General features: G+C 35.0%; 1 protein-coding gene across 1 annotated transcript in view; it reads left to right on the top strand.

The window, feature by feature from the left end:
* LOC306888058 (cell migration-inducing and hyaluronan-binding protein-like) overlaps nt 1–17,707 on the top strand; it is a 145,890-nt gene that overhangs the window by 120,109 nt on the left and 8,074 nt on the right. Inside the window, exons 15-24 of the mRNA XM_079446179.1 lie at nt 1,561–1,630; nt 1,875–2,003; nt 2,999–3,084; nt 3,721–3,852; nt 4,865–4,900; nt 5,202–5,357; nt 10,036–10,216; nt 11,718–11,933; nt 13,148–13,359; nt 17,023–17,208. Coding sequence (XP_079302305.1) covers nt 1,561–1,630; nt 1,875–2,003; nt 2,999–3,084; nt 3,721–3,852; nt 4,865–4,900; nt 5,202–5,357; nt 10,036–10,216; nt 11,718–11,933; nt 13,148–13,359; nt 17,023–17,208 — 1,404 coding nt within the window. The remainder of the gene's footprint in view (nt 1–1,560; nt 1,631–1,874; nt 2,004–2,998; nt 3,085–3,720; nt 3,853–4,864; nt 4,901–5,201; nt 5,358–10,035; nt 10,217–11,717; nt 11,934–13,147; nt 13,360–17,022; nt 17,209–17,707) is intronic.

The following is a 17,707-nucleotide window of genomic DNA, read 5'->3' as shown; positions in this document are numbered from 1 at the left end:
AGTTAATGATAAGAACCCTGCTATCGACTAATTTATGTATATATTAGCATATGCACATATAGATAAATATATACTAATATTTAAAAATGAACTATAGTTGGCCTCATGGACCCAAATGGCTCTTGAATAACTGAATAACTAGCCAACCATCATAAACCAGCCCTAGTTCGGTTTATTTTATTATTTTATCTTTCATATCTCAGCAATGTTCTGTTTATTATTGCTTTTATATCAAAACAAGGAAATGTTCAATTATCATATTGCTGTTCAAATTGCATTTCCAGTATTTGTCAAATTAATTGCAATATGGCTGTCATGCAGCAAATCGTGCAGCTCTAATTTTTTTTGTATCGTTAAGAGATGCCGTAGCCATCATCATTATATTTGCTACATTCTGTTGACTCGTGCCTCTAACAAACCCTTTTTTAGTTGTTTTCTCACTCGCGCTGGTATTCTTTAATCAAGGCTTCCTCTTAAGAAAGCAACAACACAACATGCGGTCGCACTGATGATCATTTCCGGCCGAGCTCATTATTGTGTAATGATTTTTATCCTTAGATGCACTCGCATCCTTAGAACCTCATATAATCATTGCTAATTAAAATAACAACATCACCACATTAAGAAACCCTACTAAACTCTGGCAGCGAAACTGTCTGGGTTGGGAAAACTGGGGTTTGGTGTTGATAGTAAATATGTTTAATTTGTACCGCAGAGTTGCCGAGAGCTGGGAATTGCTTTGAAGTGCGGTTATATGTGCGGTGTTAGGATAAGGTGAATACTTATGGAATTGAATCTTTAATTTTTAACGATGTCTAGTTACACATCTTAAGAATGGCACCAATGCGACACAAACACATAAACAAGCAACAGATGCTTTTTTTCCCCACACGGATGTTTATCTTCATACAAAGACCTTTTTAGTGCATTTAGATGGTTCCGTGTAGCATGTGGAATGAACCGGCTTCCAAATCGTTAGGGCATTAAATTGCATTAAACTGTTAATTGCTCTCATATATATTGCATGAACCTTTTAGATTGAAATTCGGTCGATAGAGAGGATAAAGCTTCACAGCTCTTAAATTATAGAGGAAGACACTGCCAGAAAACCTGGAATATCACCACTTTTGTCATTCGTGATTAAATCACATTAAAATATTGCAGTAACATTTTGCATATTTCACATCTAGATAGATAGATAGATAGATAGATAGATAGATAGATAGATAGATAGATAGATAGATAGATAGATAGATAGAACAAACGATGGATGGATGGATGGGTAAATACAATCATGTGGGAATCACGGCTGTGGTTGCAGTTTGTATTCTGATCCCATTCTCTCTTCCCAACCAACTTCATTTTCCTGTCAATAATAAAGTGGCACAAGCAGAAAAGGACGGATCTCTCATGTGTTTTTTCTACATGTAGTTACAGAAGAGCCAATAATAATCTAGTTGTGATGAGGTTAAGAATGGACATGTGCTAAATGTCAGCTGTGTTTGTTTATGTTTGTGGCATCAGAACAATCTAATCAGTGTCCTTCTCTCTCTTTCTCAGCGCTACCTCCACCTTCTGGATGGCTAACCCCAATAACAATCTCATCAACTGTGCCGCGGCCGGATCCGAGGTTAGTCTCGTTACCACAGCGATGCCGCTGATTAATGGTGCCGTGGTATCTCGGTGGCTCCTTTCCACCTACCATGCTTATTTGTGATGGATCATACAGCAGCGTGTGTTGCTTAGCCGTGGATATTTTTTATATACCGCTGTGAGCTCATTCTCAATGCGTTTTGTGTCATTAGGACGCCCATTAGCACAGTCTCCGTGCACATGTAATATCTGTGTGTGTGTGTGTGTGTGTGGTGTTGCAGGAAACAGGATTCTGGTTCATTTTCCACCATGTCCCCACCGGTCCATCAGAGGGCATGTACTTCCCCGGCAAGTCCGAACATACACCCATGGGGCTGTTCATTAATAACAGAGCTCATTCCAATTACAGGGTGAGTGTGTGTGTGTCATCGTGAATGAAAGTGGGCCACGGCACCGGAGATATAGGTGCCGCTAGCGCCGCTCTTTTGTATACACCATTAAAAGGCTGATGCTTGAGATTGATGAGCTTGTTGTTCAAAAGGAGGAAGCAGACAAACGCTTTCTTTCGCCCTTGTTTAGAAAAATAAATTGTTCTAAAGTCGGTAAGAGTTTTTAATGTTTCTGAAAAAGGCTCTCCTGCTCTGACCAAGGCTGATCAAAAATACAGTAAAATTGTGAAATAATATTACATTTTTATATAACTGTTTACTATTTGAATATATTGTAAATTGTCATTTATTCCTGTGATGCAAACCTGAATTTTCAGCATCATTACTCCAGTCTTCAGTGTCACGTGATCCTTCTGAAATCATTCTAATATGCTGATTTGCTGCTCAAGAAATATTCATTTTCCATGTTGATTAAGCAGTTGTGCTGCTTAATATTTTTGTAGAAAATGTGATATATTTTTTTCAGGATTCTCTGATGAACAGGAAGTTGAAAAGAACAGCAATTTATTTTAAGTGTACTAATCTTTTGCAACATTATAAATATCTTTACTGTCACTTTTAAACAAGCTACAGAATCATATGAGTAATTGTGATTGTATTTCTTGAATTTTTCTTTAGGATTTTTTGAATAATAGAAAGTGTACAGAATTTAATTTTTTTTTAAATCTTACTGACCCCAGAGATTTGTGTATTTTTTCATCATTTTGCCTGCACTAGTTCGTTTTAAATGGTTCTACGGTGTGATATGTTAATTTATTCTCTTAATATATTATCTTTTCTCAATTAATATGAGCTTATAAAATCTGCATAATACTTATAGAAGAGTAAGCAGAATGCTGTATATGTTAGTATTTTAATTGGGATGTAGCATGACACTCATGTTATCTGCCCTCTTAGGTTGAAATAAAGCACTGAGGTCTAGTTTTTCATGTTTTGATGTTTATGTGTTATGGTAGGCGGGGATGATCCTCGATCATGGAGTAAAGACCACTGAGGCTAATGCGAAGGACAAGAGACCCTACCTCTCCCTAGTAGGAGCGAGGTTAGCATTTGCAGTTCCTGCTCCTGCTCCGAAAAGACAAATCTCACAAAATTTCACAGCAATGCATATGACTTGTGTTATATACAGTACACTGTAAAAAAGAAAAAAGAAAAGTTGAGCTTAAAATTTAAAATTTTAAGGTAACCAGCTTCAGCAAATTTTTTGAGTTTTCTCAACTTGTTGTTTTAAGTTCATACAACAAAAAGTTGAGAATCTCCTACAAAAATAAGTTGAGAGAACTCAAAAATCTGCTGAAGCTGCTTGCCTTAAAATTTTAAGTTGGCTCAACTTTTTTTACAGTGTAGTCAACATTTGAAGTCGATAAAAACCTTTCATCAGAGTTCAGAGTTCATCTGTCCTAAAACCAAAATAATACCCGTTCTTGTTTTAGGGCAACTTTGAACTTTTTGATCCACTTCAAATGTTGACTACTATATTTTAAGTCTTCTGAAGACACTACAACTTTGGCGACCACAAAGATCATGCTGCTAGTTAACCAGCAGACCAGCTTAGTTAATAACATCACTGTGCTGATCCTCCAAACCAGCCTGGACCAATCTGGTCTTTTCAGCAGGGACAATAAACTACACAATTTATCCAATTAATATGCATTCATCCTGTGCCTTTCTTTGGTAGGTACAGCCCACACCAGGATGCAGACCTCTTTAAACCACGAGTTCCTGCTCTAGTTCACCATTTTGTGGCCTACAAGAATCAGGACCATGGTGCATGGCTGAGAGGAGGAGACGTTTGGCTGGATGATTGCCAGTAAGCTTTATTTTATTTCATTTTATTTTACTTTATTTTTCAATAATTTAATGTGAAGATTCCCACTGGTAATTATGTGATTGTAGACATCTTTTAAGCCTGTTTTTTAGTTTAGGTTTTGTTTTGTTTTGTTTTTGTTTTGTAGCCAGATGGGACGTTTATTCTTAAATTTTCCACTGGTATTTATGCCATTGTGTGACATTGATCTAATTTATGCAGCATTTTGTTTTATTTCATTTTATTTTATTTTTTGATCATTTAATGCGAAGATTCCCACTGGTAATTAAGTGATTGTGGGCATCTTTTAGGCCTGTTTTGTTTTGTTTTGTTTTGTTTTGTTTTTTGTTTTATTTTGTTTTGTAGCCAGCTGGGACATTTATTCTTAAATTGTCCACTGGTATTTATGCCATTGTGTGACATTTATCTAATTTATGCAGCTTTTTATTTCATTTTATTTAATTTTTTAATAATTTAATGCGAAGATTCCCACTGGTAATTATGTGATTGTGGACATCTTTAAGCCTGTTTTGTTTTGTTTCAATCCTAGCCAGATGGGACATTTTTTCATGGGTATTTTTGCCATTGTGTGACATTTATCTAATTTTTGCGGCATTTTATTTTATTTTGTTTTGTTTTATTTTTACCCAGATAAAAGTTTAGTGTCTTGTTTAACATGAGCATTTGTTTTTCTATGATGAATCTGAATTATTACTGTAGCTCAACGTGTCTGAAATATCACTTACAATATGCAATGTCCACTGAAGGGCTTCATAAAATTTTATGATGTAAATGCACTACATTCTTAAAATAAAATAATATGCTTGTGAAGGTTTAGTGAAGTAGTTACAGTTGGCAAATCAATTCTCATTCTGTCGAGCGTCTCTTGCACAGATTTATGATTTCAATCACCCATGTGAGTCAGTTGTGATTGTCTGCGCTCTAGAATCTGTTATTGCTGTGTGCATGGCACGCGGTCAGCATTGACATGTTCCTTCATCTTAATTGCACGCAGGTTCGCTGATAATGGAATCGGCCTGACTCTCGCCAGGTAAACCCGCTAATCACCAATTTTTCCTTTATTCTATTATTTTCTTTGCACACATTTCAGCAGTCTAAAAATGAAATGTGTTCATATTTGCTGAATTCATTATAGTGCAGGGCGTAGTGCCTGTAATTGGAAAATGCCTTATATGGTCGGCTTTTTAAGATGCAGGGAAGGAGTCAGGGCTTTTGTGGGAATGTGAAAGTAATTTATTGGTGAGAACGCAGCGGAGATGTGGTGTATATTCTCAAAAGGTGGGGATTCGCACACAGTTTTTCTCACTTTGTGCTTCTGTGTTCGTGCGCAGTGGAGGAACCTTCCCGGATGACGACGGCTCCCGTCAGGAGGTGAAGAACTCTCTGTTTGTAGGAGAGAGCGGGAACAGAGGGATGCCCGACTTGAATGATCAATCCTGGGGTCCGGGCGGCCCCGATCATCTCGGCAGGTCTCTGCCCAGAGGAGTGTGAGTGTCATGAACATCACTTTACCATTTATCTTGTTTTTGCACTTGAAAACACTATTTAAATCGTTGTGAATGGTGTGGAAGTGTGCACCAAGGTTTCCAGGGAGACATTTGTTCGTTTCTGTGGCCTTGCAAAGAGAAAAATCACTCCGACCTTGGTTTTGACTTTGACCTATTAATGCCCACATTTTTCCCAGAAATGTCTTAAAGGTGCTGTAAAATGTGTGCCATTTTTGTGGAATGGTACTCAGAAAATATGCCCATTATCTGACAGATATCACTGAATTAGCTGTCCTGAGATATTACAGCTGTCCTAGAGCTGGTGAACTGAAAGAACTGTTTTTAAAACACTGAAAGAAATCATTACAAATGACAAAACAGTGATTGAGCCTTCAGCTTCTTGTTGCCTGTAGGCTTAAGTGGGTTGTCAGTATGAATCTGCATTTGCAACCAATTTACTTCTGTTAATATATTTGCATATTTGGCATTTATATGCGACAATATAATCAAAGTTTAAAAATTTTGGGTAGTGCTTGATTTTTCAGGAATTGATTGGATCATTGTTTTTTCCATAAAATAAGACCATGAATATTTATTAAAGAAATAGTTCACCTAAAATTGTAAATGAAATGCTAAAGATTTATTCACTGTTAATCCATCCAAGATGTAGATGAGTTTGTTTCTGCATCAGAATGGATTTGGGGAAATTTAGCATTACATCACTTGCACAGCAATGGATGCTCTGCAGTGAATGGGTGCCGTCAGAATGAGTCCAAAAAGCTGATAAAAACATCACAATAATCCACAAGTAATCCACACCACTCCAGTCCATCAGTTAACATCTTGTGGAACAAAAAGCTGTGCATCTGTAAGGAAAATCATTCAAATGTTTTGCACTTTAATGGCTAAAATACAAGTCTTCTATCCATAATATTGCTTTTTCCAGTGAAAAAGTTATCTCATCTGAATCAGGAGAGAAATATGCACAGATTAAGCACTGTTAACAAGGGAAAACTGTCTGAAGCAGTTCATTAACAAATATGTCATTGGATTGTGATGTGAGAGGACAACAGTAGATGGACTTAGAGGAAGGAGGAAGTGTTATTATGGACTATTATATTTAGACGGAAACAATGGTTTGATGCGTTAATGGTGGATTTATTTTTTACACACACAGTCTTTCACTTCACAAGATGTCAGTTGATGGACTGGAGTGGTGTGGATTACTTGTGGATTATTGTGATGTTTTTATCAGCTGTTTGGACTCATTCTGACGGCACCCATTCACTGCAGAGCATCCATTGTTGAGCAAGTGATGCAATGCTACATTTCTCCAAATCTGATCCAATGAAGAAACAAAGTCATCTACATTTTGGATAGCCTGAGAGTGAGTAAATGTTCATTTTTGGGAGAACTATTCCTTTAAGAAAGTCTATTGTTCATGACTTCATGTTGACTGAAGGTGAAGTGTGTAGTTTATGTAACACCTGCAGTAAACTAAATAGCAAAAATAAATATAGCTGCAAGCCACAATTAGTGGAATCCAGCCGGTAGAGGAAACTGCTGTAAAGATGAAATATGCTTAGTGAGTTTTGTGTTTACAATAGGAAAGAAATCAATCCAAAGTTTCAGCTTTTACTTTGTTTTCTCTGACGTCTCAGAGCAATTTATCTCTAGACTCCTTTATACCTGACAGGGCTTGAGGATTTCATGTGCTTGACTTTCATCTGTAATATTGCAGCTCAGCACCTGTCACTTTATATTCTCTGTCTTTTGCTCTTATAGAAAATGAATGTTTATAAAAATTGAATGATAAAACACTTTTACCACCATCTTTATTGCACCCATGAGAGTCAAACTGAAACAAATCTCTCCCCTTTTCTCTTAAAAGTGTCAGGTGCCTTCTTTAAACTTCAAGCATTATTCTTTTAGATTGTGGAAAAGAGCTTTAATTAAGACAATTCAACCATCACTGCCATTTTAATTGTTCTGTTAAAAGAACAGTTGATCGTAAAAAAGTATAAGCCACATTTTAAAGGTGAAGTGGCAGCAAACAGAAATAAAATATAAATTCACTATGCTTCACCTTCAACATTATTGTCAGATGCATTGACAATCTTGCAGTTGATGAGAAGAAAATAAATAATGATAAAACAACTTACAAGGCGAAACTGATGGGTCCTTTGGGAAAATGTATCACACATGAGAAGGACTGGGAAAGTTTAAGCTCAGACAGGGCAGCGGAAATATTGAAATATTGAAAATTTAACCGCAAGTTGCTAGGCAACCATAGATCCCATCCATCCCAAAATGAAAGAAAATGCAATTAACCCCAGACCTTTCATGCATGCCAAGTTTGGCGAGTTTCCACCACTGGGACAGAAAGTTATAGCTGTTCAAAATGAGGAGGAAAATAGTAAGAAGAGAAGTACGCTTCATTCCTTATGACTGTTTCCAAACCCACAGAGGTCATACGTTTTTTAAATAATGATGATGATAATAATAATTATAATAAATGTAAAAAGTTATCTCATGTCAAGGTTTTCTTCCCAAAGCATGGCAAAAAGTAATAGTGTATGAATGCTTAAGTCATTATTTTGTCATTCAATTCAGAGTTATTGTCGTTAACTAAAGCTATTAAAATATTTTGTTCATTTGAAATAAAGCTGAAATAAATTAAAATATAAATATTATTAGTTGAAAAACTAAAAAATTAGAAAGATTGCATTGGCAACTAACTGAAAGTTCACTAAAATTACTAACTGGAAATAATTATAAACTAAACATTAAATAAAATAAAAATAAATTGAACATATAAAGTAATATAAAGAATGAATAAAAATGACAAAAGCAACAAAATTGCAAAAAAAAGAACTATAATTACAACCAGTGTTGTGTAAGTTACTTTCAAAAAGTAATTAATTACAGTTACTAATTACATCATCAATATTGTATTTAAATTACTTTACTAATTACTCTGTCTGAAAAGTAACTTAGTACTCAATAAGTAACTTAATTATTCAAATCGCTAATTAAGCTACATCTTAAAATCCCTATAAACCTTAATAGAAATTAAACTCTTTATTCTTTCAATTTGACTCAAACATAGAATAGTTTAGCCTTTTAGCTTTAAAACAACTGTAATACTTAAACATTTTTATTAAAATGGTTAACAAATATAAATACTTTGCAAAATATCGGAATAACAAAGAAGCTTAAAAGTTCAACAGTACATTTCAGTTTGGCAAGATGTTCAAGAAAAGCCCAACTAGTAAAATCCATACAGCTTTATGTAAAAATAACACGTTAACTAATTTAGGTAAGAATAAATGACAGAAATGATCTTCTCTGCTGAATAAAGCCATGTCAGATCGCGCTGTTCTTATGAGGTAAATTCCTCATAGCAGGTCTTCTTTCAAAAATGAGGAAAATTAGATGAATCTTGTTTTTTTTTTAAATCTATTTTTATAAAAGAAAATTGTATCTAGGTGAGGGCGTTTGCAAGCAGGTGACTGCATATAATGAGCTCAGATACGGGAAAGACTGTGTCTCAGTTTCTTACAGATGACATAATCAGATAATATTCGTTTTCGATTTTAATTTGTTCATTTAAAAGTAGACACTTCAGGCTTTCAGATATTGGAAAGACTGTATCTCGCTTTAGTTTCATACGGATTACATAATCAGGAATATTCGTTTCTGATTTGAATTCGTTCATTTAAAAGTAGACACTTCAAGCTTTTTAAATTCTATTGATTTTAGTCTTATATGTATCTGTGTATTTAAGGGTTCTCTATGAATCAGGAAAATCTGAAAGTGAATGAGCCGGCTCGCGGAGGGTTAAAGCCTCTGCATTCAATTTTGTCTTCAGACAGTAAATTTAGATTTCAAATTCAATATTGATTTTAGAACTGATGGAATTATTTACTGTATGTAACGCAAGTACTTTATAAGTAACTGTAATTAAATTACCTAAAAATGAACAGTAATCCCTTACTTTACTTTTTCAGTGGATAAGTAATTAATTACAGTAACGCTTTACTTAGTAACATGTTACACCCAACACTGATTACAACTCATAAAGCTAATTCAAAATATTATGAATAATAATAACAATATTAAAAATCTCAATCACAAGATTTTTTTCTCAAGGTAAGACAAAACATATTTAACGGATGCTTATAAGCCAATATTTTTGCTAATTCACTGTTATTATCATTAAAGCAAAACTATTCAAATGTTTTGTATTAAGCTGAAAAAATCTAATATAAATATTACATGAAAAAATAAACACAATTATAATGTTTGCATTGAAAACTGAATAAAATAAGTTTAGTTTGAATCACTAAAATTACTATCTGGAAACAGAACTTACTGGGAAATAAACTACAACTTAACTAAAATAAAAATACAAATATATATTTTATTTAAAATAAATAAATAACAGTATATAACAAAATTACTAAAATCAAAGAAAAAAAAATTAATTAGAGGTAAATTCAAACATTTATATTAATAAACTGTAGTATATAAATAATAGTGACCTTTTTTCATTTAGTGCATCTTTTTTTCTCAGTTTATATTTTAAACTGTCCATTGCATTACATGGAACAAATGTCCCATCATTATTTGATGAGTGCAAACCACTTCACGGATGTCATTCCCGTCTGCCTTGCAGGGACTTCCCCATTCGTGGAATGCAAATCTACGATGGGCCGATCAACATCCAGAACTGCACTTTCCGCAAATTCATCGCTCTCAGCGGGCGACACACCAGTGCTTTTGGCTTCCGCCTGAACAACTCGTGGCAGAGCTGCCCAAACAACAACGTCACCAACATCAGCTTCGATGACGTGCCGGTAAGCGCCGACCCTCGAGCGATGTCTGCTATCATCCAGACCTCTGTGCTCTCTGTGACCCTGTGACAAAATGTATGTCAGCGCTCTTTGTGCTGCTTAATAACAGTGGATGGGGTCACTGTCTCTCAGCTATTCCAGGAACTCTGATTGATTTTGTGCGGGATGTCAAAGAGGATTATAACATTTTAAAGCGTCTTCTCGCTGACAGAGGTTGTCCCTCCTCTGGTTATAATCATCTCTCTCCTACCCTCCTGTCACTTCCAATTGTCAGATATGAGGTTTCCTTGGCTGCAAAGTCTAGAGCAGAAATCTGATTAGAATTGTGTGGCAGTGCATAATGTGCGACAGTAGAGATATTGTGAGCATTGTTTATGAGGATAAATTTGTGCAAGTATAAATACTTGCTATGATTTTTTTGATAGTTCCATGTGAAAACAACAAAGAAACATGAATACACGCATCCCAAACAAGTCAAGGCATAAAAGAACTAATATAAATGTAACAAATTGGATTTTTTTTGGTTTATGGTTGCTGAGCAATATTCCATCTTGCTACAGTAAAATAGAATTTAACAAATGTGAACACACAGGTGTGAGAATTAGTAACAGTTTTAAACATGGCTCATCCAATCAGAGTTTAGAGTCATAAATATTAATAAATAATATTATTATAATATTAGTTAAAAAAAAATATTATTATTGTGTTTAATTAACCAGAATATCCACATATGCAAATGGTTATATACACTACTGTTAAAAAATTGGCATCAGTACAAATTTTACAATATTTTTAAAGAAATTAATACTTTTAATCAGCTGCATTAAATTGATCAAAATTGACATTTATGTTTTAAAAGATTTCTATATTAAATAAATACTGTAAAATCTTTTGGTTCATCAAATAATTCTGACAAAATGTTTTGTCTTGTTTTATTTTATTTATTTATTTTTTGTTTTGAAAATTGATAATAATCATAAATGTTCCCTTGATCACAGATCAGCATATTAGAATGATTTCTAAAGGATCATGTGACACTGAAGACTGGAGTAATGATACTGAAAATTCAATTTTGGCATCACATTAATAAATTACATTTTAAAATATAATACAATTCAGCCTTAAGTTTTAATAATATTTCACAATTTTACTCTTTTTTTTTTACTGTATTTTTGATTAAATAAATGCAGCCTTGGTGAGCATAAGACACTTTCAAAAACATTAACAAAATCTTACTGACCCCAAACTTTTAAATGGTATAGGAGGTGTAAATATATCAATAGATCATGTAAAATATTTTCAATTAAGATGTTTAAATGCAGGTCAGGTGTAGAACCAAAGTTTTGTAGAACCAAAACTGTTACTAAATTGGATCTGTTACAGCTATTGGTTTTAAAAATACAAAAAACACATCAAAAATGGTTTCCAGAGAATACAGACAAGCCATAAATAATTTCCTAATTTCCCATGTTTGCCGTTCCCTTGTCTGTAACCGTGGTTCTAGATCACTTCACGCGTGTTTTTTGGTGAACCGGGGCCCTGGTTCAACAAGATGGAGATGGACGGAGACAAGACAACCATTTTCCATGACATCGACGGCTCGGTGAGCGAATACCCAGGCGCTTTCCTAGTCAAAGAGGACAACTGGCTCCTGAGGCACCCCGACTGTATTGACATCCCCGACTGGAGAGCTGCCATCTGCAGCGGGCACTACGCCCAGGTGAGTCCAACCCACACCCTCCTGTTACTCCCAAAACATTCCCATGTCTGGTGTCAGCAGCCTTCAGTCGGTACACAAGCATCTACATTCAAACAGCAGCACCTTGTTCAGTATATTCCAAGAACTGCGTTTACACAGACAGACAACCTTGTTAAGCCCCGTTCACACCAAGAACGATGACTATAAAGATAGCTATAAAGATAAAGATGTTAGCGTCCACACCAACGGACGATATACCGTGCTGACACGAATATAAAATGACCCCCCCTTTTTCCAGATGTACCTTGTGAAAAAAGGCTTTTTCAAAACCAAATCTTGTGTTTTACTAAGAAAAAAAAACACTTTTTTTCTTAAATTATTTTCATATTGCATTTTTTCTTTTCCTATTTAATTTTTTTTTTTTAAAGTATAGTAAATACTGGTAAAATGTACCAACAATCACATTTAAAAATATACACTTTTTGATATAAAAAACACTTTCATCGTTTTATAATATGCATTTATTTGTACCTTAATTGCTCAATGTCTCCCAAACGATTTACTCAACGATTAATTTTTCCAAACCCCACCTTTGCGGGACGCTAATATGCGGTGATTGGTCGATTGGTCTCATTTTCATTTCTTCATGCCTATAATGCCTGATAAAGCAGTGTTTGTGAGCACAGTGCTGCTTTGTGTACAGCGTTACTGGGGAAACCGCTATTTTTACCGCTCTAAAAGCGGCACCTAGTGGCCAAGAATGAATTTGCATTTTCATTCAGACCAACTTGAAAAGACCAACAAGTGGGCGGGCAATATGCTAATGTTTCATGATGACTTCAACATGAAACGGCTTAGGATTCGTTTTAAAAATGACTCGTTTCAATGATTCAGAGTCGACTCTTTCTTTTGAGAGGCTATAACTTTATACACGGTGCACTTTCAGATTTAAAACTTTGCAGGATGTTTTCATTCACTTAGAGCTGTGTTACACACTGCATGAAAGGTCATTTTCAAAAATCCATAATAGGGGCACTTTAATATTGAGAACGATTTTTAGAACTATCTTTTTAATAGTTATCGTCCTTGGTGTGAATGGGCCTTTTAGTCGTCTTTGAAATTCATTTTCCGGGAGAAAGGCAATTGATCTGTCAAAGCTGTCAAACACGAAAAAAAATCACGTGCACTTAAATACCATGCAAAATATTCTAATATTCTGCCCCCGCCCCATCCAGATTTATGTCCAGACCCGAAACCCAGCCAACCTGAACATGAAGATGGTGAAGGATGAGTATCCAGACAAGCCTCTGGAGCTGGTCGGTGCTCTGGGGAAGAGGAACCACTACCAGCAATTCCAGCCTGTGGTGATGCTGGGTAAAGGATACACCATGCACTGGGACCAAGCGGCTCCTGCCGAGGTCACCATCTGGCTCATCAACTTCAACAGGTCAGCAAGTGATCGACTGCACTTACTGTGTGCTGCAGCGAGCACGTGTTTTTGTCAGTGGTGGAAAGAGTACTGGAAATTTGTACTTAAGTACAAGTACTGTTACATTGCTGAAATAATACTCAATTACAAGTAAATGTTCTGGTGTCAAAACGGTACTTAAGTAAAAGTACAAATTACCCGTCTCAAAAACTACTCAGAGTACTAGTTACTAGTTACTTTTTAGCGGCAATATTTAATGAATTACCAAAAATTATGAATTCATATCGTCGCTTCTGGGTCCTAACTCTCTGCCAGATGCCCCAAGAAAACAACAAACTGTGCTAATATACACCCACGATGTCATGTAATACTGAAATTATAACCCTAACCTTTACCTCCAAACTGAAAACGCAGATGGCCAGACAGTGATTCAGCTAAAATATTAGTGTCCGAGACACTGTGAGCACGGAGACTGCAGTGTGCACAGCAAACTTTTAAATGCTTAGCTTAAATATGTAATATTAATTAAATAGTGCTCATAAATGGCTGTTAAGATAGGATTCTCAAGTGAAATTAGTAGAGGCTTGGACCCGGAAACAGCAGTCCTTACGTCATACTTAACGACGATTATTAATTATTGGCAAAACTACCACATACTGTATACTGCCATAAAGATATTTAATATTTCAAATTGTTTCGTCCATCCATTTTTTCAAGGCAAACATTATTTCAAGCTTTGAGTGGTTTAATCCAAGTCTTCTAAAAAAGACAAGTTCACTTTATATGATGAACAGATTTTAATATAGGCTTTTATTTACATAGCCTACAAATAAACATTGATTAATTACCATTAAAAACAATCTCAAGCTTAAACATTTGCTCATTCTGTTGTGTCTTTAAAATATGGTAACTTTGTTGCAAAAGCTTACAGCAAAGAAGCTTGATTTCAAACTGAGCTGAATTAACAAAAAAAGACAAGTACAGTCAGTAATAAAATTCTAAAAAAAGGGAAGTCGTGGCCTAATGGTTAGAGAGTCGGACTCGTAATCCAAAGGTTGCGGGTTCGAGTCTCGGGCCGGCAGGGATTGTAGGTGGGGGGAGTGAATGTCCAGCGCTCTCTCCACCCTCAATACCACGACTGAGGTGCCCTTGAGCAAGGCACCAAACCCCCAACTGCTCCCCGGGCACCGCAGCATAAATGGCTGCCCACTGCTCCGGGTGTGTGTTCACGGTGTGTGTGTGTTCACTGCTGTGTGTGTGCACGATGGATGGGTTAAATGCAGAGCACGAATTCCGAGTATGGGTCACCATACTTGGCAGTATGTCACTTCACTTCTTCACTTCACTTATTTAAGAGCCATATTATTTACTTAGATAAATGGAACATCAGATGGCAGGTACAATGTAGTGATGCAGTTAGACAGACTAGGATATTTATATGTACAAATCAAACAAATATCCCATTCTGAAACATTTCTAGCATAAACTTACATTGAAAAGAAATTAAAGTTCCATTATTCATATCAAAAGACTTTCTGGTGCATTTCACTCAGTCAATAAAATTTCCAGTAGCATTTTCAGCGGTCAGGCGTGGATCTATTCTGAATGATAACTTTTGACAAAGTTTAATCTAGCAGCAAAGATAAATAATTTCTACAGGCTATATACAGTAGATACTTATATAGATATTTATGATAACACTTCCATGTAGTTTGTTTCTCCAAACTTTGACTCCCTCACTGTCCGATCAGCTCTTCAACCCTGTTGCAGCGGCAGCTTTTCCCACGGTTCAGACATCAGGGCTTTTATTTGTCCATTTACGACCGGATATCTTTCGGATATCTACTGAAATGCCGTCAAAGGTTTGAATATCAATTCAAATCGGGCATACTCAGTAACGAATTAGGATTTAAATGTAACGAATTTTGCTTAATTTGCACAAGTAAAAGTACAGCTTTAGAAATATACTACTAAAAAAAGTACAAGTACTACTTAATTGCAGTAACGTGAGTAGTTGTAATTCGTTACCTCCACCACTGGTTTTTGTAGGCCAACCCAGAAGTTCACATTACCCTGGTTCCCTCGACGAAAACCCAATAGGATTTTTTCATTGGCTTTTTGATTGATGCTGAAAATAAGGTCTATGACTGACTCAAATCTTGAAAGTTTGAGATATATAGTCCTTAAATATATTGGGCGTGTGTTCACCACACAACCCTTCAAAAACACACTGACTTCAGGACGATTGAACTGGAAGTGCTAAAATGCATCTCGTTTCTGGCTTTATACCTACAAAAGTACATAATTTCTGCATCACACTATAGTCTTGTTAGTTTTCTTCACTCAGGTTCAAGCTTTTTTTGTTGTCAAAATTCAAAAGTATTCAATTATTTAATAATTGATATCTGTTGTCAACAAGAGAGCAGCTTTAGGGTTTTCCATCAAAATAAAATAAAGCTCTATATTTTTTCTATTGGAGCTATTATTAATTATTACTATTATTAATAATGATTATTATTAAATACTTTATTTTTTTAGTACTGTTGCAATAGTAGTATATTTATTTATTGATGAATTTAATTTGTATAGTTTAAATAATAAAATAAAAATATTATTTGGAATAATAATAATAATTATTATAAATGCAGTCTATTTGATTTGTTTTCTATTTTATTTTATAATACTATTATTATAGCATTATTGCAATAGTAATATATTTCTTTATAGATTTTTTTCAAAATGCATAATTTAAATTATAAAATAAAAATATTATTTTTGATAATAATAATTAGTTGTAGTAATAGTAGTATTGTATATTCATACTGAATGTGAAAAAAGGTTGTCCTTCTATTTTGTCCTTAGCTGATCACATGTCCGTTTCTTCTATAACAGCCCTCTATGGATAGACAGCTTTAAGGAATTTGGGGGTGGGGCTTTCTGTTTGTCCAACCAATGGTAGATCGGAGGAGTGCTTAGAACATCAGCCAATATTTTTGTGTCATCTGAATATGTATTTGAGGCCTTCGGGTGTAAATGCAGACTAATAGACTTTTCGCTGTGTCATTAATTATAATCAAACCACAATATTAACAGCAAATCATGGAAATTACTCACTGCTCTTGGCTGGATAACTTAAGTAGCTGTAATGAGCTCACACAAATACAGCTGTACAGCTGTATTTAATTAAAAATCAACATAATCACTATTAATGTATCATATTATGACAGTAATTAATGCATACCATTCTAAATGTGATTGCTTCATTATTAGTTTCATTTCTGAATGTTTACTTGAATATTTTAAACAATGTACTTGTAAAAACATAAAGCAATTTTTACTTAACTAAGAAACAGTTCAGAGCTGCATGCTGTTGTTTCTTTAATTTTCTTTGTTGATATTTATATTAATATTTTACTTTTTAAACAAAGGATAATCCAGTGCTTCATGAACAGCTGCGAGAATAAAGCATTACACATAATTAACACTTATGTCAATCCCAGATTAAAATAGCAACATTCATAACAAAGTTTATCAATTATATTTAATACAATGCACAGCATCTTGCATTCCAAATTATCCAGATCCTCTGAACCGGGACTATTGCGCCCCCTAGTGATTGATGCTAATACTAATACACTACCATGTTTTACTCATGCTGCAGTGTTGTTGCTTCTTTTCCAGAAATTACTGGATAAACATGGGCATCTGCTACCCTAAAGGCACAGAGTTCACCATAATCTCCGACATCCACAACCGCCTCACCAAAGAGACGAGGAAGACCGGGGTGTTCATGAGGACCACTCAGAGAGAAAAGATGGGCCACTCTCACCAGACGAGAGGATATTACTATTGGGAGGAGGACACTGGGTAAGAGCAGATGTGTCTCCGCATGGACAGATAACAGCTGGCTTCATATAGTCCCTGTGTGCACTATCTGCACTCCTGTCTGCAGCTGCTGGTGTGGTGCTAGTGAATGCAGAAAGATGTCATACCAAATAGAAATGGCCTGTTTTATTGATAAGAATAGTTGAGAGAAGACAGGAACAGAGAAGTGTGAGAACAGGATCGGAAAAGACGACCTAGAGTCAGTGTTGGTGCATGTGTACTAATACTACAGTAGTTCACCAAATGCAACAATAATTATTTAAATCGGTATACAAATAATCAATTTAAACTCCTTGTGGCTCCCAGCTTGTTATAGATTTTAATATAATCTATTTTACTTTTAATATATAATTGCAATTTATAGTGATGTTTAAATTTCTATTAATATTTAATATTAATTGGACTATATATATATATGTATATATATATATATATATATGTGTATATATATGTATGTATGTATGTGTGTGTGTGTGTGTGT

This window comes from Barbus barbus (genome assembly GCF_936440315.1).
Source record: "Barbus barbus genome assembly, chromosome: 2".
NCBI lineage: Eukaryota > Metazoa > Chordata > Actinopteri > Cypriniformes > Cyprinidae > Barbus > Barbus barbus.
Note: the sequence above shows the minus strand (reverse complement) of the source record. Positions and strands in the feature narration are given on the sequence as shown.